This window comes from Saccostrea cucullata, unplaced genomic scaffold (genome assembly GCF_032062105.1).
Source record: "Saccostrea cucullata isolate Sc308-1 unplaced genomic scaffold, CSIRO_AGI_Scuc_v1 ctg609, whole genome shotgun sequence".
NCBI classification, from domain to species: Eukaryota; Metazoa; Mollusca; class Bivalvia; order Ostreida; family Ostreidae; genus Saccostrea; species Saccostrea cuccullata.
In genome coordinates this window covers 149,035-176,717 of record NW_026924150.1, presented here as the reverse complement: position 1 = coordinate 176,717, position 27,683 = coordinate 149,035, and the positions used below count along the sequence as shown (strand labels likewise).

The window sequence follows — 27,683 nt, the reverse complement described above, 5'->3', positions numbered from 1 at the left end:
TTCTGCCCATACTCGTCTACACTAGGAAACTTTCTACCCTGGGACCCACTTTACAAAAGAACTTATGACTAAAACCAAAATTTGATTCTGCCTTTAAATTTTTTATTTAACATTGAATTGCAATGGTTTTAATCTTTTAAAAAGGAATTTAGAGAGATTTAGAGAGATGTTTTAATGCTAGCAATTTTAAACAGTAAAATTAGTTTGTTAGTAAAATTCTACTAACAAGTAGAGATGTTGGTCTTCAGGTCGTAAGTTCTTTTGTAAAACGGGCCCCTGATTTGTCTATACATGTACACATGTACTGGGAAACTTTCTTCTTGCTAGATTCGTCAGGTAAAAATGTGCTCTGGACTACGCAGTATAAACCACTTGTTTTGTGAAGATATGGATGAAATATGAAGATAAAGACAGTAATAAGGCTCAAAGTCCATTTACCAAATATAAATTAGGAGCACGAATTGACCTCCCGGAAAATCAGAGGTTGGGTCAGGTACTACACAGGAGTAAGCATCCACTGTAGACCGGTCACTCTTTGTTATGACTGGGAAACGGAAAACCCAAATATAATAATACCCTCTCTGTCCATTTGACCAGCTTAATTAACTCAAACTCAGTAAGCATTCCTTTTTAAAAACTGAATATAACAATCTGGTATTGTGACTTTTATTGATAACAGAATTCTTGGAGTGAAAATTAATGCTGAAAAATTAAGCAAAAGTCATGCATATTCTACTATTGTGGAAAAAATGTATATTTATAAGAAAAAATGATTCCTTTCTTAAAATCCAGCGATAATAAAGATGTTTATCTAATATAAGACCTACAAGTACATGGACAGATATATCTGTTATCACTTTGGTCAAGAATGACACAAGTAATATACCAAAGGTCACAATTTCTATCTGGATCAAGATAAAATTTAGGAGATTTTAAAATAGATTTATAATGATGCTCCAAAATATAAATTAATTTCCGTCATACAATTAGGTTTGAATAAAAAAAAATACAGTAAAACATATAAAAAAAACTCTTAAATTTTCTAAATGTTAATGAAAAGCATTTTTACTGTATATACTTTCTGACCTGTCAATTATATTCAACAAAGCAAATCAACACAACACAGAGAAAAGCTGGTTTTCTACAATAAACTATTTACTTCTGATTTAGACAAGGATTGTTTATTCCAGTTTCTCCTTCAGAATTTTGTTTCTGTCCTTGTGCCAGAAGCCATAAACAGCTAACAACATGTATTGCCCTATTTAGGTATACCATACAGAGGCCCAGTCCACAACAGCAGTAATGAGTCTACCAACATAACACTTAGGTTCCATACACAGAAAGTCTAGTACCCGTTTCAAGTCACAGTTCACTGAACATTAGCAACCATTTTCTCGTGATAAGGATGCTTCCTAATGAAGATTTGGCACTTATTAAAAGTAAAATATTTGCAGATAACCTTCTTTATTGTATATATTTAATGTTGGAAAAGACAAAAACTTTTATTAAATCCCTGAAATTGATGAAAAATCCTGTATGCAGAAACAAAACAAAATGGAGACAAAATGACCTACACATATTCTGTAGAAAAAAAACAGGGCCAAAACAAAAGGGGGATGAAATGACATGCTACAAGGGAGAGGTAGAAGTGTATGACAGCCCATCTGTTGCCAATTTTACAGAAAGTTCCTTCTCTGAAACTAATACCAAGGAAAGTCAGTAACCAGAAAAAATTATCAAAATAATGTATTAAAATTTCAAAACAGTAACCAAGTTATTTACCAACTCCAAATTTAAATACTGTAAACCAACTTTTATTTGCGTGCGAGAAATTTTCGCAAGGTTCGCGAGAACCTTGTCATCGCGAATATTTCTCACCGCGAACCGGTCCTTAAAGTCTCTGTGTCTATTATCAACAGATCCAAAAAGGCTTGATCACGAAAATTAATCGTCGCGAACTAGTTTACCCCTTGTAAAGTTGTCGCGAATAACAGTTCGTTTACAGTAACTGAGGACTTTAAAGTCAAATTAACTAGAGAAATGAGAGGTTACTCAAGTTCAAATTTGGAGAAAATTTTTAACCTTATATCATGATTATCTCGCTCAATCTTGTCTTATCATTTTTTAGCTCAGATATTTTTTGTAATAAAAATGTAAAGAAATTTCATCACTCCCTAGATATTCCTCTAACAGTGATAAACTGTAAGGTGAAAGCTGTGGCCATTCTGTATGTATGTGTATTTTTTCCTATTACCTATTTGTATTCCTTAAATACATTAATTTTTTTCTCTACCGTTTTTCCTCTTTTTCCCTACAAAATCATCTTTTGTATTAAAGTTCATCAATAAATTTCTGCTACTTCACTGTCAAAGATTAAGCATACAATGTTCATGAAACTGAAAGAAAATGTGGTTGTTTGAGTGAACATATCTTTCACTAGGAGAATTTTTGTTATCTTCAAACTGTAACCAAATTTACAAGAATGTCAATAAAGTTAATTTTTGAAAACCAAAAAAGTTTTTAAAAAACAAAAAAACAAAAACAAAATCAAGTTTAAAATTAAATGATGGCCGGCTTGGTTTTCTGAGTGTAAAATTTCAATTCAGTTCAAAAAGGTATTTTACAGAGAAAGAGTTAACATACATAATGAAAGCACTAATTACAATTGTAGTCATTCATTGTTGATCACTACTGGAGGCCTTTTCTACAGAAGCTTACAAGCTAGTACACACAGCCACTAGGTGTCTCTAGTGGGCAGCAAGCATTCTAACCAATCAAAACAGAGGACGACATTAACTAACATATAAATTCATAAAAAAAAGGTCATACAAGTATATTCTTCATAAAATAAAAAAGACAACTCTGTACAATATATGGCACAATTAGGGTTGTAATTCCTGTTTGTTGATACACATATCAACCTCAAATACAGACAGGAAAATCCATCTGTCAGGTGTAATAGACATATTTGTCCAGTTTTCATACAACATTCTTCATGTGACTTTTACCATAGATTAACCTACTCTGTCTTGTACATGGATTACATAGAGTGATCTTCTACTCAGATATAATTATTTTTAGATATGACACCTTCAGGGATGTATATACTTAAGGATATCCGATCCTCAGCTAGGAAAGATAACTCCAAAAATTCAAATTAAATTTGAAATGCATCAAAATGAAGCTTGAAAATGAATTTTTTTTCATGCAACAATTTTCATTTTATTCATCTTTATAATATTCAAGGCTTTTCGAAGTCTTAGAAAAGGTCTTTAAAAACTTGACATTGCATTGGATATTTAACAATTTTCCCTATGTAATATGATTAACTTTTATCTTTAACTTTAAAGAAATACTGTGGAAAAATTTACATAACTTTGTGGATTCAGAGATACTTTCATGAGTACTTTTGATTACTTAACTGCCAATTTTATAAACCTGAGGATCGGACTACCTTAATGGGATAAGCAACTTTTTCTGCATCATGTTTATCTGCCCAAAAGATACACATAACTACATTTATCCCAATTAAAAAACTGTTTGTTTTCTGATAAATTATGCAGGGGGTTTATTAGAAGAATTTGTATTAATATATTTTATATCATAAATTGTCAAAAAGTTAAAATATAAAACAAAGCGCCACCAAATTTGGCAAATTCTCAGAAGAACATGTAAGGCTGATCAGTGGCATATACTGATTTTGAAATAAAATACAATTATACTAAGATAAGATATATTTATAAACAGAGCTAAGAATAGATCTTGAATCATTCATTCATAGATAAAGTTTTTTGTTCTGAAATATTTGCTAGCATAATAGACATATTTCAAATAGACTTTCCAAGTCCCACAATTTACAATATATAGTGAGAGTTGCCTATCCCATTACTATATATACATGTACCTCCCCGACACAGTGAAGCTGACAAACAGTACAAAAGCTGAGGCAGTGGCTCCATTTTATCTTCACTTACAACTAATAAAAATGATGGACAAAAACTTGTAATTTGGCTTGAGCATAAAAATATGGACAAATGTAACTGACAAACTACAAAATGAAGGTCACAAAACTCCATATAAGTCAAACAGTCTACAGTAAAAATTTAACAAATACGGGAATCAAGTTTGCCAGCACAATTCTATACTGAAATATTGTACATGTATTATATTTCATAAAAGCATTTAATCAAAGCAAATGAGATAAAAATATACACCTTGAAAAAATTTATGCAAAACACAACTTGCTAAATCTGGCCTGCATCAATGTTACAAAACTATCAAATCATGGTTTACTTCAATTTAAATTAAACTCGGGTTTCAAATTTCCATCTCATAGTATAGCTAAAAATGTTCAGAAAATGTAATTTTTCACAGATAGATGGAGAGTGCCCTATACCATTATAAGACAGGTACATAACAACCACTCTTGTTTATACATACAAAAAGTTCACTACATTTACAGATGTTGCAACAGTAACTTAACAACAAAACCTTTAAAAATGTGTCAACTCTATTAATACATCTACAAGTACATGTAGAAGACAAATTGTTGGTGAACTGGTGGCATCAGAAGGTTTATGCATTAAAAAAAATCACATTGCAGGAAATAAAATAAAATTTTGAAAGTTAAGAATTGTATAAAGCAACTGGCCTGGTCTTTTCTTTAAAAAATAAAGAAATGAAAACTTGGTGTGACATACAACGTAAATAAGCACAAATGGAAAATATGTGAAATAGATGAGCAAGATACTATGTACATACATGTATATTGAGGACATCTCTTTAAGGATGACATTAATGCTTTTAAAGCAAAGATTTTATCTCCTTTGCAAAACAAAAATAAAAACAAAATTAAAAAAACACTATGATTTAAAGAGGCTGGGTGGCCGTGGCCATTTTTAGACTATTTCTATCTTCTTTAGAAGAAGAGCTCCATATAAAGATATACAAAAATGATCAAATTTTAAAACTAATATGTATGAAATTTTTCTTTGTCAAATGATAGTTGACAGCTAGAGATATCATATCTAAAAATTTAAGTTATATCTGGTGGTTAATTTTTTGTTAATTTGTTGACCCCCCAGCCTCCTTAATATATAAATATGAAAAATACTTGTTCACATCTGCAAAGACAAACCCTGAAATAGCTGTATTTTTTGGTTTCAGTCATCCTAGTCTTACTGTTATAATAAACTGCAACTCATAATAAAGCCCCGACACTGTTGTAAAATTTATTCATGTGTGTCAAATCAAAATTAACCAATATTCTTAATATCTTTTTTTCCCCAAAATACACAAACTTTTTTGATATTTGATTTTGAATTGAGTAATAATAGATCTCTCAAAATTGACTGTAGTTTAACTTGATTACATGGAAACCCTGTGGACCTGTAAATTAACTTCAATATATCTACAGTAAAACTTGTTTAGTACGAACACGGATATTGCAAATTCACTGATAGTGTGAAGTTATCTTGGATCCCCAGCTATATAATTTTTATGATATCCTTATATAGATGTAACGAATTACAGATATAGCGAAGTAATTTCACAGGTCCCAGTGACTTCATTATAACTAAGTTTTTTTCTACTAAATCTCGTGTTGTCTTGGAACTTTTGGAAGTTTTTTTGCTATATATGTATAAAATAAATCTAGATTTTAGGGCTTCTGTAAGCATTACATTTCTCTCACAGACTAAAATGACTGAAGCAACATAACACTAGTAAGCACGGTGTAGTGTACACATATGTACACACCAAGTCATTGATGAATAACACCAACCTCATACAATGATTCATGGAAGAATATTCTTAAAAGATCACAAAAGCTTTGAAAACACATCATAAAGACACTAGCATTAGCTATAAAAGAAACTTAACAGTAAACAAATAAAACTATCTCCTAAACATATAAGTAAAATAACACAAAATTAACTGACTCATACACAGAAACAAAAGTTGATGAATTCTCCCCGAGATAATTGAACAGTTCACATGTCTTCTTCATGTTTGCTGATGTCGTAGATTTCAGAGAACAGGGGAGGTAACCTGACTCTGTTCCACTGAGCGCGGTACCACTCCAGTATCTCGTTATGTTGGACGCCCAGCGTCCGGAGCTGAGGAAGTTTTACTATCGTAGTCCCAAACAAGTTCTCCTCTGTCGAATGATTCCTACAGATCTGCAGCTTCAGGGCCTCAATCAACCGATCCTGAATCGTCTCCACTGCTTTAGAATTCTCCAAACCTTTTCTGTCTGTAAAGGATTAAGAACTATTTTAAGAAGAAGGTTTTAAAAAGATAATTAAGATCTGAAGTATTAAAACTACACTTTCCTCATGGAATGAATATCCTTTGTGATATCCAAGAACTGATCAAAATGAGTCAATTCCTATCTACATGTACAGTATGTGCAAGTTTAGTTTTATTACCAAAATATTTAGGAGCGTAAAATATGGGTCTGATATGGCATACTTTACAATTAATTTGGTTTTGGTTATTATTGTATATAAGATCAATCTCATGAAGTAAAGTTAAATCTGATTATCTCCCCCTGCTCTACAAGAAGACAAACCTGGTGTGGCCAGAACAATGGCACAGAAGAGCCCGATCTCCGTGTCGTTCAGGTTTAACTGGTTCAAACTCTGGGCCAGGTCAAACATACAGCTCACAAAGTCAGGCTACAATCACAAAGAACACATAAAGTCATTGAAAGAGAAAAATCTCCACTCTAAATTATCTTATCACAACTCATCATATCTTCTTTTATTCAGAAAAAAATGACACCCATGTGATAACTACGACAGATCAAGTTTAAGAGCTGGGGCCAATTTAATTTAATTTTAATTCTGCATATATTTTTCTATCTTACAAGAATCCAGACGCCAGACATCTGGATGCTTCAATATCCGGACGACTTTTCATCAGAACGTAATTTTTTAAACCTTATTTTGTCTTGTTTAACTAGTAATTCAGGCATCAGGACACTTTGCATATCCAAACAAATTATCTAGGAAAAAAAGCGTCCGGATAAACGAGGCTCCACTGTATATTTTTATGCTAGCCATTTCAAAATAAATTGGACAAAATTTTACAATCAACAGAAATTTTTAGTCTTTGTCGTAAGTTCTTTTGTAAAACTGGCCCATGCCAGATTCTCACTGCTTGCAATACTATGAAATGAAATTGTACAGTGCATGAAAAAACAATTTTAAACTAAGGATTGAGAGAAGGTTACTCGTACTATAAAAGTAGGAGCTTAACTCGTACTATAAAAGTAGGAGCTTACCGAGAAGACGACCCCTAACTCCTCACGTTGTATAATACTGCCGTCCTCAAATGTCAGACAGCCCTCGCCTCTGTTAAACATCCGCGCCATCCGCGTTAACCAGACCTCAAAGAATCCACACTTAATCAGAATCAGCTGGTCGTCCTGATTTAGCTCTGGAAAGCCTGGAAAACAAGGACCAAATATTACATGGTGTATGAATGTAGATTTTTCTTCCTACTCTTTTATACAACACATGTATGTTACAAACTTGCAAGTCCCCTACTGATGAAATGAAGCTCAAGGATACTACAGGTTACCTTTTATCTGGCAGTCCATGTTTGTTCCTCTGTCTGTCAATCAGTATGTCCCACATACTTACAGATATTGAAAAGATTATTGTGGTATGTGACCATTTACAGAAGTAAGCATACAGTCAATAAACTATGAATCAGACTCTGGTGGTGCCCCAATTTAATAATTACATCTGTACATACGCACAATTACCCATCTAGTCTGATCTATTTTCATCCTGCATCTCAAAATTTCAATGCACAAGACAAAGATTAATTTAATGGAATTGTCAACAAGAAAGTTTCCATGAATTCTTAAAAGTATTTTAAGCAAATCAGACAGAAGACCACCCGGTTCTGTGATTCACACAATTTCCTGTGGTCCCTTTGTTAGAGGTCAGTGACTCAGGTCATTAACCTCATTAACAGATGTGGATTTTTAATAATGACTCTAACCACCAATATAATTACATCAAGGATATGGGGATTCTTTTTTTTCTAAAATAAGGCCATTCCAAGTTTTTTCTCTGTTTAGCGTCCACCCATCTTTCAAAAACCTACCTACCTATTCGCAAAAAACACGCAAGCCAAATCATAAAATACAGGCTTAAAAGTCATAAAAATGAAGCCCTTCAAATGATTTGATCTAACTAAACTGCTTTAATAGAAGAAATATCTATTCTTAAGCAAAAACAAGGGATTAAATGCTTAAAATACACCCAATATAACTTACTGTACAGAATTATTTGGAGAAATTGACAAAATTAAAAAAAATTTGACCTAATTAATCAATTTCAGGACTCCTGATGTTGTGTGTTTTTTCTTATATGGGGTTTCAAAAACCAAGGCGCACGCAGACGCTAAACATAAAGAAAACTTGGAATGGCCTAACAAGATAATAGAGCTACCAGCATTTATCATTGATTTTGTGTAACTTGAATACTATTTTAACCCCAAGGTCGAATGTAACTACCAGGTTGTAAAGGTGCATATATCTGGAGAAACCAGGAAAGTGTGTTCAGTCTATTCTAAACTCTTCAAAGAAAACATTTCAGATATGGATATCATTTCTACTTTTATCTGTTAGTGTAAGGAGGTTTACAGTCTACACGTCTTACTGTTAATGATTTCTGAAGTTTGGTCGATGTCAGACTACACTTCTGACTGGATTGCTGACCTTGACTTCTATTCTATGTGACTTGATTCTATATGACCTTTACTATATATGACCTCTACTATGTATGATCTTTATTATTGAATATTTATATGGCCATTCCTACAAAGCTCTCATTTGCTCTATTTAAACCTGATTTTAACTGGATTTTTAAAATCTTTATAACCTTCATCCTGCATGATTATTGCTGCTCTGTCTGATGATCCCTTGAGCTCATCAATATAGGGTACCATATATACTTATATCAGCCTTTTGATGATTTTCAAGGAACACATCAATTTAATCATCAAATTTTTCTACTGGTGAGTTGTTATACATGTCCTTACAGGTGACCCGAGACTGATCTCATGGAATCATTCTTTCTTTAATATCAGTATTTCAGTGACAATTTTTTATGTGACTTTGTTGATGGCAGGACTGATGAAGCCCGTCAGACAAACACACAGACAGACACACAGACAATTTTACCTGGAACACATTTAGCGAACTCCACCAAACTGTAGATGATGGTGGGAGTGATGAACCCTGCCAGACAGACAGACAGACAATTTTACCTGGGACTCGTTTAGCAAACTCCACCACATTGTTGATGATAGGGGTGATGAAGCCCGCCAGGCAGACACACAGACAATGTTCATGACTCCTACTTACCTGGGACCCGTTTTGCGAACTCCACCATGCTGTTGATGGCGGGGGTGATGAAGTCCGCCAGACAGACACACAGACAATGTTAACGACTCCTTACCTGGGACCCGTTTTGCGAACTCCACCACGCTGTTGATGGCGGGGGTGATGAAGCTCGCCAGACAGTGCCACATGGATAACTTCTGGGCCTCCAGCTCCTCGTCACTAAACTGAACGGGCGTGGAAGGAATGGAAATCTGTTGCATCTGAAAGAATAATTTATAATAAACTGAACGGGTGTGGAAGGAATGGAAATCTGTTGCATCTGAAAGAAGGATTTATAATAAACTGAACGGGTGTGGAAGGAATGGAAATCTGTTGCATCTGAAAGAAGGATTTATAATAATTAAATCAGTAATGTGCTCTGCTTCAATTCAAAGATATCCACCGACATGTGTTTGTTCAATTAAGTTACTTGGTTTCCTACAAACTCCATTTTCTTTTTCATTTGAATTGTCAATGAGGCTTGCGTAGTGTATATACAATTATCTTACTGAGTTGACATTTTTCTCAGTTATAATCATTTTTAGCTCACTGATTTGACATATTTTTTTTTCAGTGAAAAACATTATCTCACTGATGTGATATTGTTTACAGTAATACATATACAAATTTCTATCTCGGTGAACTAAGATGTTTACCCACCAGTGAGGAGGGTTTCCTGGTCAGGTTCTTTATCCTCGGTGACCAGACAGTTGGTGTGGTGGGCCTGGGAGATGTTTATACCTACCAGTGAGGAGGGTTTCCTGGTCAGGTTCTTTATCCTGTCCTCGGTGACCAGACAGTTGGTGTGGTGGGCCTGGGAGATGTTCAGGATGATGTCGTAGATGGCTAGCTGTTTGTTCTCTAGAGCTGACTGGTCCATGTTACAGTCTGTGGAACTCACACTGCTGTCATCCTGACTCTTTGATCTCTTAGGAACACGGCCATAGCGGACAGCTATCAAATACATGAAAAATGTTATCTATGTTATCTATTTAAAATAAGGAACTCATTTAGAGATAGAAGGCATATTTTTTTTCATTTCCAGACAATCTTCTTCTTGTTTACAGACTAGTTGTTAAATAAAACTGGGTTACAAGGAGTAGTCTCTTAAGAGGAAGTAAAAACTACAGCTCTTATTAATCTTTAGACAGAATGTCATCATTTATCACATTTTAACATTGAAAGACTTTAACTTATTCAATGAATAAAAATGTTAATTCTGTCACAGTTTGAATGGAGATCAAAATGTTATCCCTTCACAGTGTATCAATGACAGTCAAGACATTCTTAAAGGGGCCTGGGCACAGTTTCAGCCAAAAATTTTCATACCATTTTTTATGTTTACAAATACTTAACTAAGGTATTTCTAATGATCAGCAAATTTTTGAATTTCAGTTGTCGTGTTAAAAGACAGATTTAGAGCTCCAAACCTTTGATATGTAAACAAGGCCCGAGCCATGTTTTTGTTTACATCGGTTAAACATGCTAATATGTGTTCATCAAAGCAGATTTTTTCAATAAAGAAGTTAATTTTAAATACAATTAGACATTTTCTAATGATTTGCAGAATCTCATTTTGTTATAAACATGATATTTTCTAAATATAAACAAAAACAAGGCACGAGCCTTGTTTACATTATGAAGAATTCTCAGTTCTGTATCTCCTTTGTAAACAAATGATGTTCAAATTTTTGCTGATCATTAGAATTGCCTTAGTTAGGAACTGCAGAAATTAAAATTGGTAAAAAAAAAAAATTCAGTTGAAAATGTATCCATGCCCCTTTAAGTTTTTACTTCAAAGTGCATTAACAAGAAAAATTTTCATGTAAACTGTCCTTGTTAATGCACTTTAAAGTATAAACATAAGAATGTCTTTCCTGCATTAATTAGCTAGAAGTAAAATAGTTACATGAATAGTAAAAATTATTCTCTGTTACTTCTGTTGTTTTGTTTTAAGGTAGGATTCTTCTCACATTTCTTGTATTTAAAAATTAATGAAATTTTCACAGAATCAAGAGGACAATATCACTAAGTGATGATATCAGTGAGATTAAATTTGACCGTTTAATATTAGAGGCAAGGTCAGGTCAAGGTCATTACCTTTTTCCTGGACATGAAGAATAAAAAATTACTGTTTCCAATCATGCGATCCCTACTTACAATTCAAAAGATTGAATGTTTTTCTTTTTGCATAAAAAGATACTACCATATAGGGCCTATAAGATGATATTACCAAACTGACATGGATAATTTAAATAAAATGGATATTTGCTAATCCGAATTTCCTCTACTTTTCTTAAATTCTTAGGATTTATTAGTTATTTTTATATGCTTCCTATATTTAACTTTTTCCAATTTTCACATATAGTAAAGAAAACTAAACGTTTTGATCGTTTACTAAAAGAGAAATAACATATTTTACGAATTTTTGGCTCAAATCTGTACTTAGATTTGAAGCATTTAAAAGCCAACATGGTTCTAGTATGTATTAAACATAGGTAATCAGAGATTACAGAGCTCACCTCAACGTGTGTTGTCTTTAAGTAAGGCAAATTAAGTCACACAATTAACCAACAAAAAGTGTACATCCAAAAATGCAAAATTTATGCAATTTTGATACTTTGGAATAGACCTATATAAAAACTAAAAACTAGTTCTTCATCATGAAAATGTAATTAAAATCCAGCATCTGAAGCAAGATTGAGAGTTTTCATCCCTTGATGCATCATTTAAGCAACTGGTTTATATAAGCCTTATAGTTTCTTGGTGATAGACTTGCACCCATAACTTTTACGAGGTCTATTATCAGGAAAATGTAGGCCAGATTCAGCATCCGAAGCAAGTCCATTAGTGTGCATCCTAAGATGTATCATCCATGCAAGTTTGGTCAACATAGGGCTTAAAGTTACTTGCAAATGAAACCTGTATAAAATAATTAACCTTTCCACTAATCCAGAAAATGTAGGTCAGATTCAGCATCCGAAGCCAGCCTAGTAGAATGCACCCTTAGATGTACCATCCATGCAAGTTTGGTCATTATAGGGCTCAAACTTACTTGGAAATGAATCCTGAACCATAAACTTTAACCTATTTACTCGTCCAGAAAATGTAGGTCAGATTCAGCATCCGAAGCAAGTCTGGTAGTATGCATCCTAAGATGTACCATCCATGCAATTTAGTCATTATAGGGTTCATAGTACACTGTAACTTGAAAATGAAACCTTCACCAAAAACTTTAACCTGTTCACTCAACCGGAAAATGTAGGTCAGATTCAGCATCCGAAGCAAGGCTGGTAGTATGCATCCTAAGATGTATCATCCATGTAAGTTTGGTCATTATATGTCTCATAGTAACTTGGAAATGAAACCTGCACCAAAAACTTTAACCTGTTCACTCAACCGGAAAATGAAGGTCAGATTCAGCATCCGAAGCAAGTCTAGTAGAATACATCCTAAGATGTACCATCCATGCAAGTTTGGTCATCATAGGGCTCAAAGTATCTTCGAAATGAAACCTTCACCAAAAACTTTAACCTGTTCACTCAACCGGAAAATGTAGGTCAGATTCAGCATCCGAAGCAAGGCTGGTAGTATGCATCCTAAGATGTATCATCCATGTAAGTTTGGTCAACATAGGGCTTATAGTTACTCGGAAATGAGACCTACACCAAAAACTGCACCAAAAATGTTAACCTGCACCAAAAACATTAACCTGGTCATTCCTTTGCTGAAATTGCAGCATCTGAAACTTTGACTGGTACAATGAAACACACTAGCAACATCTTCCATGCATGTCTAATCAATATAGGACATAGAAGTACTTAAAAAGAAAACTGCTCCAAAAAACTTAACCTTAACCCGGGACGCCGACGCCGACACCGACGCCGAGGGTATCACATAAGCTCCCCCCAACTTCGTTGAGGTGAGCTAAAAATCTTATTTATTTGATATATTTTGAAACTTTAGTCCCTTATTATTAATTTAACTTACAATTGAAAATTTCGTCTAGTCTTTGATTGCTTAAAAATTATATGTAAATTCAATGTTCTATGATAATTTTGAGCGTCAGAAAAGAAGATATTTTCATACGCCACCATTCCGCCAAAAATATAGTCCCTGCTAGTTTTCAAACGCAGTTCACCATTTCTATTTAAAGCTGTATAATTGTGACGAGGAAAGAAAAATATGGTCTTTTAAATCTCTTAGTCTTACATCTAAATATATATGATATGACATATCAACAAATGTACTTTGAATATTCCATCTAGTCAGAAACCAGAGAATTAAAGTTCCCCGGCTACTTACAGTCTCGGGACATGCCCACTGCCAGACATTTTTTAAATCGACAATATTGACATCTGTTGCGACTAAGTCGTATCACCATACACTTCCCGTCTCGTAAACACCTGTACTCAATCTGCTTCTGTATACTACGCCGAAAGAATCCCTGAAAATACAAAACATACTTCAATCTATTGGTTACTCCATAGTTTACAGTGATGTCTGTAAATTCTCTCACAGGAGGAGTGTGTTTGTACACGTTTTTAACAGATCTGGATTTTTTAAGATATATGTATCTAGAGAACTGTACAAACTTGTTTAAAATATCTGACCTTTCACCCTTCACAGAAGTTCCATACAAGTATGTTTATAATAAGAAGTGTCTCTGAATAAACATTTTTAAATTCTGACTGCCAACCCCCCACTTTCTGCACAAGAAGTGTCTCCATAGAAACACATTAATATAATACCTGACCTTGACCTCACCTTACAACCTTCACAGGAAGTGACTCCGTAATGGAACCCCGAGGCGCGGTCACCGCATACCTTACACGGGACAAACTGTTTCTGGCTGTTGGAGTCTGCAGCCGCCTGAATGTTCCCCGCCTGGTCCTCTACATAAACAAGAAATAATATGTCTTAGTAACCACATACAAAATATTTATAGATATTTTATTCTGTCAATGTTAGTGGTTTGTAAAGTGCATGCATACTTTTGTTTTTTTAAACAAAAAGGGTTATCTAATTTTTAACAATGATGTATCATAAAACTTTTAAGTTGAGCTGAAAGAAAAGTGAGCGAAGCTCTTCTTATTCAGATATTCAATCTAAAAAATGTTTTCTGTGCTGACATTACATTGTAATAAATTTTACTCGACTGTGAAAGATAATCTACTCTAGTCCTATAGGAAACCCATAGGAAAAAAGTTTTATCTGCAAAATGAAACTTGAAGTTTAAATGTCCATGTAAATATTGTAGTAGAACTAGATTTAAGATACTGCAGTGGGAAAGCAGGACATTTTCCATTAGTGTGTTTAACAATATTATTATAAATGAGAAGCATATTTTATTTCCTCAGCTAGACTTACTCCATATCTAGTAAGAAAAATAGTCTCTAGATACATTTCTTTACTAGTTAACTAGGTCACTAAACTTTTTTATGATCTGAATCATGATTCATAAATACTGGTGCGTATCATTACCGCTTCATTTTCAAAATTGTCATTACTGATATTTACTTTACATTTAAAAGTATAGTTATATTTCTGCTACATTACCTCTTTTGTTAGTTAGCAGCTTATGCATGCATGTACAAAATTAAAAGTACCAAATAATGCATGTGCATTAGACTGTTTCCCCTGCTCAACATGTGGACTCTGAGCAATTTTTTTTTTCATTTTCTTAAAAAATCTATAATATATAATTTCTTTAAGAATTCCCTATAATCCTTGATCATGTTGATATCTAGAATACTTAGATGTCTAAAAGATTTCAAATGATAAGTCTGTCAAAAATTGCTTATTCGTACCCAAAGCAGAATATGACCTAAATATTCTTATGATAAAACTTAATACCAAATTTCATTTCATCACATGCAACCTCTGCAAAGAAAATGAACAAAAACTGTTTGTGGTCCAACAGACAAACAGACGGACAACAGCAAAGCAATATATGCCCTCCCTTCTTCAAAGGGGCATAACTATAATAATAGTTTAAGTAAACTTTGTGCACCTCTGTATATTTACTAACTTGTTACTGACGTCGGCTTAAAAAGATGAATAAATACAAGTGGAAGAGAGGAAATTCTTCCACAAGGACTGGGGGCATCAAATGATTGACCAGAGAGACTAGGAATTAACTTTGGTGAAAATTAAGTTTACGATAAATAAAAGACTGAATAAACTTCTTATGTACAAGCATGTACAGTAAAATTCGGTTATAACTAAGTCACTGGGACCTATGAAATTACTTCAATATATCTGTAATTTATTATATCTGTATAAGAAATTCGTTAAATTTATATAGCTGGGGATCCAAGATACTTTGCTATATCCGTGAATTCGCAATATCTGTGTTCATACTAAACGAGTTTTACTGTACAGTACAATGATGGAGAAGAAAACTATCAGTGTTTGCGTATACAATATGCATGTACCAGCGTTTTTATTCATTGAGCACTTTATGAAATTAAGACAAGTCTAACAAGGAAGATTTAAATGGTTGTTGTTTAATATAATCATCTACTTAATGTCAATGACCTTTATACCTGATTACAGTACATATACTGTAAGTACGAAGGAAGAATGAAAGTTTATTAAATAAAAAAGGGGGAAATAATTCCTTAAAATTTTCTCTTTCAAGCATTCATAGACCAAAAGGGAAAAATACTTTTAAAGAAAATTTTAAGTAGTAACTTCATGATATGGGGCTTTTTTGGTTTATTCATCTAGGATCAAAAGGAAAAAATACATGAAATAACGTACAGAATTATGTAGAAACGTCGTAAAAAAAAAATACACGATATAAGCCTTATAGTATAAAGTACTAGAAACATCATAATCAAAGATATTAATTCCAATAGGAAGATGGTTTTCTTCTGCCCGGAGATAAAGTTAAGTTCAACGTTCTCTTTTGTCTGGGGTTAATGTGTACGATAGGTGATGTTTTAAATGAATGGAAGAGTCAGGGTTATTGATTAACAGTGAATAGGATCATGTTATGAAGCGCCCTGGTGTAATGACAGTCGTACAGCGCCTCACACATCATATCTACAGCTGTATTAACTACAGATTTAATGCCTCTCACTCTGTCAGGGTCAACTTCAGCATTTCCTGCTTAGTGCATATAAGTCAATCTATATATAGATATATATGATATATGTTACATTGGATTCTACATTTATTCTATATATGTACTTTGGATTGTACATTTATTCTAAATCAAAGTGCAAGTACATTAATTATAATGATGTAATAATATATTAGCTGTCCCTTAATGAGTTTTAAATTCTATTCTCTGTTCATGCTGTTGTATCATTAAATAAATATCAGGGTGTCATATTTATATGATAAACTAGATTTGGGACTCTTTAGGGGTTGGCCTTCACCTCTTTCTGTGGCTACCACCATTTATGGAATTAAAAAGGAAATTTAACTCGACAAAAAGAGCTGTTATCTTTGAGAGTTTGATAACAGTCATTTCAATGGCTTGGTGTAAAATGCGGAGGATGGAGTCTCCACAATCACTCCAAAATGGAGGGTCAGAGGGTGTAAGGGGTGGAGCTTCTTGTGTCAATTTTAATTTATTTGCCCGTTTTATCTTTCAATCATTTTAGAAACTGAATACTACTGGGTTGCTTGTAGAGCTCTCCATCAGTGATAAAAAGTGCCTGTCAGAATTAATTATTGAGTCTAGATACCGGTATGTCCTAAAAATGTTATTGCAGATAATTATGTCATGCATTACACATCGCAGATCACTTTGTCTGCAAATTATCAACAATTAAAAAGTATATTTCACATTGCTGTAAAAGCTGCAAAAGCTTCTGTATATGTGTAAACCACAAAAAGAAGATACACTTAAATGACAACTGAAAATGAAATTTAGCAACAAAAAAAAGATAACATGACTTTCAGTTATATCAACAACAAATGAGGGGACAAATTTGCTTCTGTACACTAACATATATTCTTTTTTATCTTTCCCTAGAAGTTTTTAACATTTTGTCCTTCGGATATTTGATACCTATACTAATAAAATCTGTCAAGACCTCATGGGTTACTGCGAGATAGCAGTGTGAATCAGACAGTTTCCATTGCACTTATCATCTGTTATATCGCAAAACAAAATTTAAATCAAAAGCACAGGCTGCATGCCCCTCATTTGTTTCTCATATCTATAGGTCATTTCTTTATCATGTTGCTTGTTTCTCATTCTTTTTAGAACAATAAAATAAAATAAAAAGAGTTAATGGCCAGAGTTCTCTAATAAAACAATCAGTTCATTTACTGAATTTATAAACTAATTATTTTTAATTTTTCTAAAATGTTTTTGTGTGCAGTAGATAATATGGATAATACATGTATTTCTGAGTAAATAATGACATCACGGCACATTTCCAACATCGGACAGTGTCTTTGACAGCAATCAGATATTTCAGATGATAATAGGTGTTTTGTAATGAGGCCGATATTCATTGACACCTTTATTTACATATCAGTCTTTTTACATATATCTGTATATAATATCACCAAAAGATAATAATTTTGATGCTATTCTGTTTCAGTCAGTCTCTGTTATCTTAAAAAAATCAGCAAAGCTGTTCCCCACATTGAAATGTGGTGTTATTTTTTTTTACGTTTCCTGTTTCTTTGTTTCTCATTTAGTATTTTATGGACTTTATAAACAAATGTCATCAGATACTGTCAAATGGTCATCACAAAATCAGGTTCGGAGATATAACTGAGTTTCATTCCCTCAACTTCAATGGAATTTTTTTAATTGCTTGGGTAATGTAACACTCTAACACGTTCTCACGGGGTATCAGAAAATGAGATGACAGATCTAATAAGCACGTGCTAAATTTACAACAAGCACTATGCTCCACCTCCTGCATCATCTTACACAAGAGACTCCACCCCTTGCACCCTCTGACCCTCCATTTTGGAGTTTTGTGGAGACTCCATCCTCCGCATTTTACACCAAGCCCATTTCAATGCCTGCACGATTTACAAACACTAAAACACACCCTGACCTAGATTTCAGTCAATATTACGTAAATTAAGTCTCAGTGCACAAAGTTCAATAACTTCTGCTACCAACACCAACAACTGTACCGTAATTTACATTAAAACATTTTAATGGGCTTCATTAATTATCCCTGGCTTTACAAAAACTTGGAGATCACTATTACCCCATATCCTGCCATATACCAAATCTGATAAACTCATAAAAACTTGATCAATTGATAGACCGCAAATTACATACAAAAAATAGTATTGTAAGGGAAAAAAATGTTTCCTCTTTATGAAAATCAATTTTTAGGTCAATGTACTATTAACGGTGAAACTTGGGAGTGCAATGACACAATTATAAATCCTGTCACTACCATCAACTACCATCAAATGTCATGTGTTTTAGCATTTATCATAAGTTTCCAAAATAGACACAGGAATATTTTATTAACATAATAGGGAGATGACTTAATTTGAAATAGACTGAATACTTAAATATACCATGTATCAAAGGTAATCAACATGATCAAGTAAACAAGTCTAATCATACTCATGCACTGCTTTCTACATTCAACAAGAAAGTGTTTACTGAATTTCAAAAAAATTTGGATACCCCACCCCATCCCACCCCAAACAAAGAAATGATAATGAAGTCAGAATAACATTTCTTTTCTTTCTGTTTTTTATCATATAAAAACCATCTATACCATCCATACCAATATAACTGCTGTTAATATATACCTCAGTATATACTTACACATTAACCATTAAATTGATTAAAAGCACACATTTAAATTTAGGTTTCACAGGATTGTCCCTAACAGCCAGTGATCAGGAAATCCCCCCCATTTTGATGATGTACTCCCCTGGTTATTCTGGGATTCCCTACTTCCTGTAAAGAGATGATCCCCAGTCACCCTTCTACTTTTTAAATGTTCCCTGCTCTTACAATTTTTAGGAATGTAGCCCTCAAGGTTACTTGTACCCTCAAAACCTTTGAAAAATGCTGAATCTGCCATAATTTTAGTGATTAATTAATATTAATTATCAAATGAAATGCAGCTTTTCAATGTTAAATTCAAAATCTTAAAAATTTTCGGTCAAGTTTATCATTTATCTATATTGCTTAAACAAGAGGCATTCCTAATGTTGTTTAGACTGTAAACAATCCCTAGCTTTTGTTACTCAGTTTCTAAGAAACCCCTGATAATGTTGTTCAGTCTGTAAACAAACTTTAGCTTATGTTGCTCAGTCTGTAAACAAACTTTAGCTTATGTTGCTCAGTCTGTAAACAAACTTTGGCTTATGTTGCTCAGTCAAAAAATAAAACCTAGATTATGTTGCTCAGTCTGAATTAAACAACACATAGCTAATGTTGCTCAGCCTGTAAACAAATCCTAACTCATGTTTCTCACTCTGTATATAAAACCTATCTCTGACATGTTGCTAAGTCTGAAAATAAACTCACCAAGTATATTGCTTATTAGCCTTAATATAAAACTTAGCTCATGTTGCTTCATAAAGCCTAACTTGTGTTGCTGCAAACAAACTCGAGCTCATGTTGCTCAGTCTGTGAACTTTGTTAAATTATAACTAAATGCAGAGTTAAGGAAAACTTTTTCAGATAGCCGGTCATTTGGACCGACAAGAAAACAAAATAAGCCAGTCCGAAGTGAGTTTTGTCGGTCCGAAATAGTAAGTCACAAAATGAAAAAAAAAACTTAATATTTATTCACTTTATAACACAATCTTTTTAATAAATCATGTTAATAATGATACAAAATTCAATCTCCATTTCCAAGTCCTCTTCCGTTTTCTTTTAATTTTGCATTTATAACAATACTAGATACCATCGCTTTTTGGATGGTAATTTTTTTTTTAAACATTTATGCATTTTGGAATTATATTAACCTAGAGAATGGGTCTAGAAATTGCAAAAATTCTTTGCATCGATAATAAAGATATCAATAAACGATTGGTAAAAAAACGAAAATGCCGGACAGTCGGGAGTACTAGATTTACTGCTTTCCCCACCTGTGCTTGCATTCTTTCTGTTGAAATTTTTCATATTTAGCTCGTATAACTTTATTTTTTACTTTGATATGTTTTCTATCTAATTCTGCCCCAGTTGCATTTAAATTTAATAGGTCACGAGAACCATGCCAGTTTCGCTTTCATTTACAGCCTCGATCTCGTTAAAAGAAAAGGTTTACGCAATCGCATATAAGGTACAACAATTAAGAAGGGAAATTCACAGATAATAAATAGAAAAACAAAAAGCTTTAACAAAAAGAGGGGGCCGGACATTTGGACCGACACTGATAGCATTTTTACCGGTCATGCGATTTTTTTGTCGGTTTTGCCGGCATGACCGGCAGTTTTCCACAACTCCGTAAATGTTGCTAAGTCTAATAATGATACTGTAAGCAAGGGTCTGAAAGACCAAGCCAGATAGCTCATCTTAAACATAAGCTAAATATATTGCTATCTCTGTTCATATACATAAATATATGGACAACCTTTTCCTAGGCTACAGATTTTTAAATCTTACAACATAAATTGTAACGTTTGGATCACAACTGTGCAAGCAGTTGGATTGGAACCCTCAACTCTGCACACTAAAAGAAATGCTATTAACATGATAAACTGGCAGATAATAATAGTAGTGCTGTGCAATATTACCGGTTAACCAGTGTATCCCGATTTTGTTCTTCACAATACGTATCGCGGTATTTTTTTCTGAATACCGTTTCAGGTTCGATATGCTATAAATTGTTATAAAAAGAGTTATTTGCCCTTTTTAAGGTAAAATATGTCGGCAAGCAAAGTGAAGTGTGATCAGAAACCAGAGACATGTTTCTTTCAAAAACGAAACGACAACAACTGTAAATGAAACCCCTTCATGTTGAAGCTGAACCTGAATTTTACAACTCGATTAATTTCAACAAGTTGTGCCACAAAAAAACTTAGCTTGCCACTTGCGCCAACATAACGCGATCAGGCAATTTGCAATATCAACTCGAGAATAACATGTACTAATTTGAGTTTGTGTTTTAATTTAACATTGACAAAAAGCAAAAATTATTAAATATTTTATATTGTGATATACTGCAATACAAAATATAATATTGCAATATATCGCGATACGATTTTTCAGTCGCGATACCCACACTACCTAATAATTAACCCATCAAAATTTAAACAGGACCAACTCTTGCAACAGGTACACCATTTTTCTAGACTGTGAATTGTTCTCTCAACATTGCTGATCCATAGGTAATCCAAAATATCTGACATCTTTCAGACACTTTTATGATTTTGATATTTTACGTGATAGGAAAACGTCAGAATCAACACCACTACAAAACTGGGAAATCGCTGTCTCCAGTTTCCAACGGAAGGTGGCATTCTCGAGTTGATATTATACAATTATGGACTTCAGTGTAGGTCGATATATGGTTATAATGACTCATAGCAATTGATATTGACCTCACACACAGAAAGTGAAAGCAACCGAGCCTGTGAGGTCGTTATCACTTTCTGTGTCTGAGGTCAATATCAATTGCCATGACTCCTTAAAACCACATACTGACTGTTCACAGAAATCCATCGATATTGGTGAGTACTAGAGGAATTGTGTTTCCAATAAATTCTGATTTCGGCATTTAGTTCGGTTTGCAAGTATTAAAAAATGAGCTCTGGTTTGAGATTGTGAAATTTGCAGTTTTCGTAATGATGCCAGTTCTGACGTTTTCCTGGCACATAAAATATTAAATTTGTGCAAATTTGTGAAAATGCCTGGAAAACAGCAGATATTTCAGACTAATCCATAAGATGATATTATTCTTCTGACAGAAAATTCTATCTAGTCTACAGCATTATCCAATTATATATATCAAACTTTACAAATATAAGAACTTGAGAAGACTAAAGTGTACCTTTTGCCACTGACTTGTGCAGGGGAGAGCTGGGAGTGGGGAGGGTGGAGGCACGCGCCTCTGTCGACACACGTCTAGAGGAGGACACCTCCGGAAAACTGGGCACAGGAAATACTCCAGGGTGATCCTTTGACTGCTCCTGCTCCAGAGACTGGGAAATCTGACCCGCCAACTGCTCTAACTCGTCAGAGCTGTAAAAAGCCGGCAAGTCGTCAATGGTCAGCGGGGCCGACTCTCCGCCAGCAGCCTGCTCCCGATCTCCCGCGTCCATAGCACCTGGCGACAGACAGCCCGAGAGAGCCTTGTCATCTATAGGAAACAAAAGTTAGTTCAAACCCATTAATCATCTGTCACAAATATTGTTAATTATTTGTATCCATTGTAGAGATCAGCTGATTTTGTGTTTTGCCTGGAGTAGGTCGACGTTCTGATCAGCCGCCGCCATACACAATCGACAGTCAGTTAAGGCGATCAGAGCATCTCCATTGTGTTCTGAAAACTCTCGAGTTGCATCGATTTGTGTTGTGTCTTTTCAATTTGTCATAAACCATCAACACTTTACCTCAAAACAAAAAGTATGCAAATTATTTTTTAACATGGCGTCAACTTATTCATCTGTTGTACCCAGAATGCATTGCTTTATTTCGCATCGGGTTCGACATTCAAATAAATTTTATCACATCCATGGCGGGAAGTATAAGGTAATGGGTTGACGTCTGGAACAACAAAAATCGTAAAGAAAACAGTTACTAAAAGTTAGGGATGTCAACGAGTACCTGCTTAACCGAGTACTCGATCGAACGTCCGAATATCGACTACTAAAAATTTGTACTCGTTACTCGGATGTGATTTTTTTTTCTTATTTCAAGGTACATATTTTTATAAAAACTTGAAAAACATGATCATGATGATGGAAAAATAACTTAAATATGCATACGGTACGGTATCGTCATCAACACCTGTAAAACACCCGTTATCGCCTGTGGCTGTGTTAGTTAGAATAATCTAACTGTGTCTCGGGACAAGCCCTCAGTAGGACAATATCATTTTAACGATAGAACATTCTATCTATGGCTGTGTATACGGAGTAATTAGTGACCTGGTACACAGCTGTTCTTACCTATTGAGTATTGACTTGTGGTCCTTAAGTTTAATTAAGATGGCTTCAAATTCAATGATTTGTTTTCAGTGAACATCGTTTAAGTATCGTATATTATCTCTAAATAATTTTTAAATTATTTAGGTAGTATACGGCAGCGAAATCAGACATGCATGGAAATGCCACTACCCACTTCAAAGGTGAAGAAATATTTCAAGATGAATAAGATTTAAAAGGAATTGAAGTGGGTTTACGTACAGTAAGTTTAGTGAATATGGAGAAAACAACCACCATATGAAATAATATTGTGCCTTGTTCACACGGGGAGTTAAATTTTAATTAAACGTAAAGTTACAGCGAATTAGCTTCACTTAGCGTTCACACTAGTGATGGGGAATCGGAAAAAAATCAGAATTGATTATAGGTAAAAATCGGCTGGGCATAATCGATTAATAATCGATTATAATCGAAATTTTTAACTTTAATGAAATTAATATAGAAATGTTAAAACTTATTCATATTTCTGTCAGACTTTTACACAAAAATCATATACTAACATAAAATATTCAAAAATGTTAATTGAAATTTCTTTTTTAAATGTGGAAAATGATATTTTGTTCACTTTAAACAATGTAGAACTATTGAAACAGAAATGGAATTTATTTTTTTTATAAAGTCCATGCAATGGGTATTTTACTGATATTAGTCCCAACTTTTATTTAATACATGTATTTATTTCTTAAAATTAGTTTTAATTAGTTAAAATTGCAAGTTTTAAAAGTAGTTATCCAGAAGTAAGACTTGTATTTATGATTATAGTTACGTTTAATTAAAGACTGACTAGACTAATTATGTTTTCCTTTGTATAGTAAAACCTTGCAATATCACCGTTTCCTGGTTTTAGTCTAACCCCATATTTAATCATGGCGGTAAAAGTATCAACAAGACACGGAATCCTTCCATGTTTTCAACATTTATCACTACTTTTATGCTCTTTGCACTTGGATTTGGTAATAAAATTAAAGTATGACAATCTAATTTTTTGTTAGCGATGTCGGCGACATTTATTTTATAATCGATTAGTAGCATCGAAGAGCTTCTAACGACCGACAATCGATTGTCGGCGACAATCGTTCCATCACTAGTTCACACAAAGAATTTAATGCGAATAAGTTGAATTTGAATTAATTTACTGCGCATTAAATTACTTCGCATTAACTCTAGGGGTGGGACGATACACAGATCTTGCGATACGATACGTATCTCGATATATTAGCACGATACGATACGTATCTCGATATTATGATAAATAATAAAAATATTTTTAAAAAGTATTTTATTTCATTTTCTGTCTTGACATTAAATCAACTGTTACATGATAAATTATAAAACTAAAAAAAGAATAAGTATTTCATTTCATTTTTTATGTCTTGACATTAAATCAACAAATTATTCTTAGACTATATAAAATCATGTGTGCTTTGAAATTAATACTCGAAGTTCATCAATTTCATTGACTATAACTTTACAAAATCAATAATACATGTACATATTATTGTTACGAAATTTCTATTTACAAGTTGTTTACAAACAGTTGTGTAGTTCATCAAAGAACACTGACTAAAATTTCATTAAAAAACATCACATTTACATTATAATCAATTGCTGAAAGTCTGTAGGCTAGTTGAGATTACAAAAAGGCACGGGATGGACTAACAATTTATAATATCAAATGTTCTGGAAAAGATACCATCGTTTTCACATGGTAAAATTATTCTGATGAACCATTAATTGGAAAAGAAAATTATTTCACTATTCATCTTCACTCACGGTGCTGTGTGTATAGCACACTTTACATACTGAACTTTTATTGTCCAATCCTCTGAGGTTGCTTAAAAGCGAAAACGTTTACCCCTAATCAACGACTTGTACGTTCTACAGTATGTTTTTAATATCATTATCATCTCTTCGCTTCGTACAAGCCGCCATCTTCCAAGAACAGGTACTTTCATTTTCAATTTTTGGATAGGTCATTCGTATATCGTTTCGTACCGATATTTGAATGCTTGTATCGTAAACCGTATCTTAGAGGAAAATATTGATATGTATCGGTATATCGTCCCACCCCTAATTAACTCCGTATGAATGCTAAGCGAAGCTAATTCAAATTAAATTTTGACGCATGCATAAGGCCAGAATTGAGTCACAGGACACATGGTGGTTAGATTTAGGTATCTGAGCTATATTTGGTTAAAAAATCAAGGAAAAGTATGTTAATGACGAAATGTAAACCTGTAGCCTCTCGTGATCAAAAAGTTCGCGAACTATCTCTATATCTACAAAACCGAAATTGAGATTAGAAAAAAATTTGGTACACACATAGCCATGCACAAGTTCTATAAATAGGATATGCTGAATAAAGTTTTGCTCCTTGTTTCTGACGTCACAGTGTGAAAATGACGTCACTGTAGGTTACTTGTGACGAAAAATGGTTGTCTCAGTCGTACTCGTTCAACAAACAACTCTACAATTCATGGTATATCTTAAAAATTGCTTTACAGTAGCATATAATAATTTGTACACAGTTTATTAAGACAAATGACTTCCTATAAATTCAGGCAATAATTGGATTGATCGTTTTAGTGAAGGAAGGCAAATGGTTGAAAATGATGTTTGTTATGTTGCCCAGTGAAAGCAAGTTTGAAACGATATGTGTTTTTAATTAAGCAATTTGCTATCAAAGACCTCAAATTTACACTTTGAAAAATAGTTTACTATTTGAACATTAATATAATTATTAAATACGTAAGATATCGTTTACTTTAGATTTTAAACATATCAGATATGATAGAAAGGAGGCAACAATTTTTATCCACGTTGAATAAACGTCTCTCACAAGACAGAAGATTTGGGTTTTGATGGTCGCCACGCTTATTTCTGGAAAGGATATTCTTATCCACCCATTCTGTTGACGAGATTTGACCTTTTCTGACAAATGAACTGTTCTTGTATAAAAATTAACTTATATGGAAAGAAATATAAAACTCAGAAAAATCTTTCAGCTTTTGTGACAGAACGCTACAGAAGGGGTCACGTGACCGCCTATATCATGTGATTCGCGCATGAGCAGAAGGGTGGTTAATGTGCATTAAAATTGGAGAGGACTAATTGATAATATAATCAACACCGAAACCAAATATTGTTACTTTTATTACTCGACCGTAAAAAAAAAATGTCCGAGTAACCGATCATCAAAAAAATGACCAATTTGACATCCCTACTAAAAATATAGACTTTGTAGCACAAGCACCTGAAATTTTATCAACAAGTTACATATATAGACCCGGATCGACAAATAATTCGATGTCGACGGTGCAAAGCTGTTGACATTAGTTCTAAGAGTAAGATGAATTCTTAGTGGAAATTTTCAACTATGGCCAAAAAAACCCCAAAAACCAAAAAAAAAAAAAAAAAAAATTCCTTTAAATATTTTATCTATGTGCAGTTTGAATTCAATCAACATGATCAACATAGTCAATTTTCGGTGTACTTTTGAATTCAGGGATTTTTCACTTCTATTTATGAATGGGACTCAGGCCCTTCAAATTGGGAATTTTATGACATTTTATCTTTTATTATTTTGTGAAAGCTGTCATGCAATAAAGCTTCCCATTTAATGGAAAGTTTTATTGCATGATGACTTTCACAAAATATTATACTAATTGTAATTAGTTGCAAACACGATCAGTACCGGTATATAAAAATTATAGAAGATGATATATTATTCCAGTAATACCATGTTGGATTTAGAGTATCATTGTGTAGCATAATCATGATAAGAGTTGTGGAAAACTTCTTCAGCGCTGATAGCAGGTTTTTCATTTATCTAGCCTCAATCTCATGTAAAGAATAAGTATTATGCAAACTCATACAAGATATGACAAATAATGCTGGAAAGTGCACCGATGGTGAATGAAAAAACGAAAACAAAACTTTAACCAACAAAGGACCGGTCATATGGACCAACATGGATAGTATTTTTACCGGTCACACGTTTTTTGTCAGCATGACCCGCAGTTTTCCACAACTCTGCATGATCAATTGATGATAGTAATTAAGCTTCAACTGTATTGGGTACACCAACTCTGATTGTTTACGTTGTCATGATTTCATACATTTATTGGCACATCTTAACCCCCACTGACTAGATTAAAAATTCTTGTCACATTGC

General features: G+C 33.5%; 1 protein-coding gene across 2 annotated transcripts; it reads right to left on the bottom strand.

Annotated features, from left to right (window-relative positions):
* Positions 1–2,533: 2,533 nt before the first annotated feature.
* Positions 2,534–22,981, bottom strand: LOC134265860 (ecdysone-induced protein 78C-like). 2 transcript variants are annotated; one of them, XR_009991843.1, is made up of 9 exons: positions 22,354–22,981; positions 14,168–14,295; positions 13,706–13,847; positions 10,146–10,354; positions 9,477–9,621; positions 7,286–7,449; positions 6,572–6,677; positions 3,455–6,253; positions 2,534–3,107 (listed from the first exon to the last, which is right to left on the bottom strand). XR_009991843.1 is itself a non-coding variant. In XM_062748085.1 (8 exons), the coding sequence occupies exons 1-8, from the start codon at positions 22,622–22,624 to the stop codon at positions 5,991–5,993; spliced, it is 1,428 nt and encodes a 475-aa protein (XP_062604069.1). In that variant the 5' UTR covers positions 22,625–22,981; the 3' UTR covers positions 2,534–5,990. The 2 variants fall into 2 exon arrangements, 1 of the variants encoding a protein (XP_062604069.1); XM_062748085.1 differs by having other exon boundaries at positions 2,534–6,253.
* Positions 22,982–27,683: the final 4,702 nt, after the last annotated feature.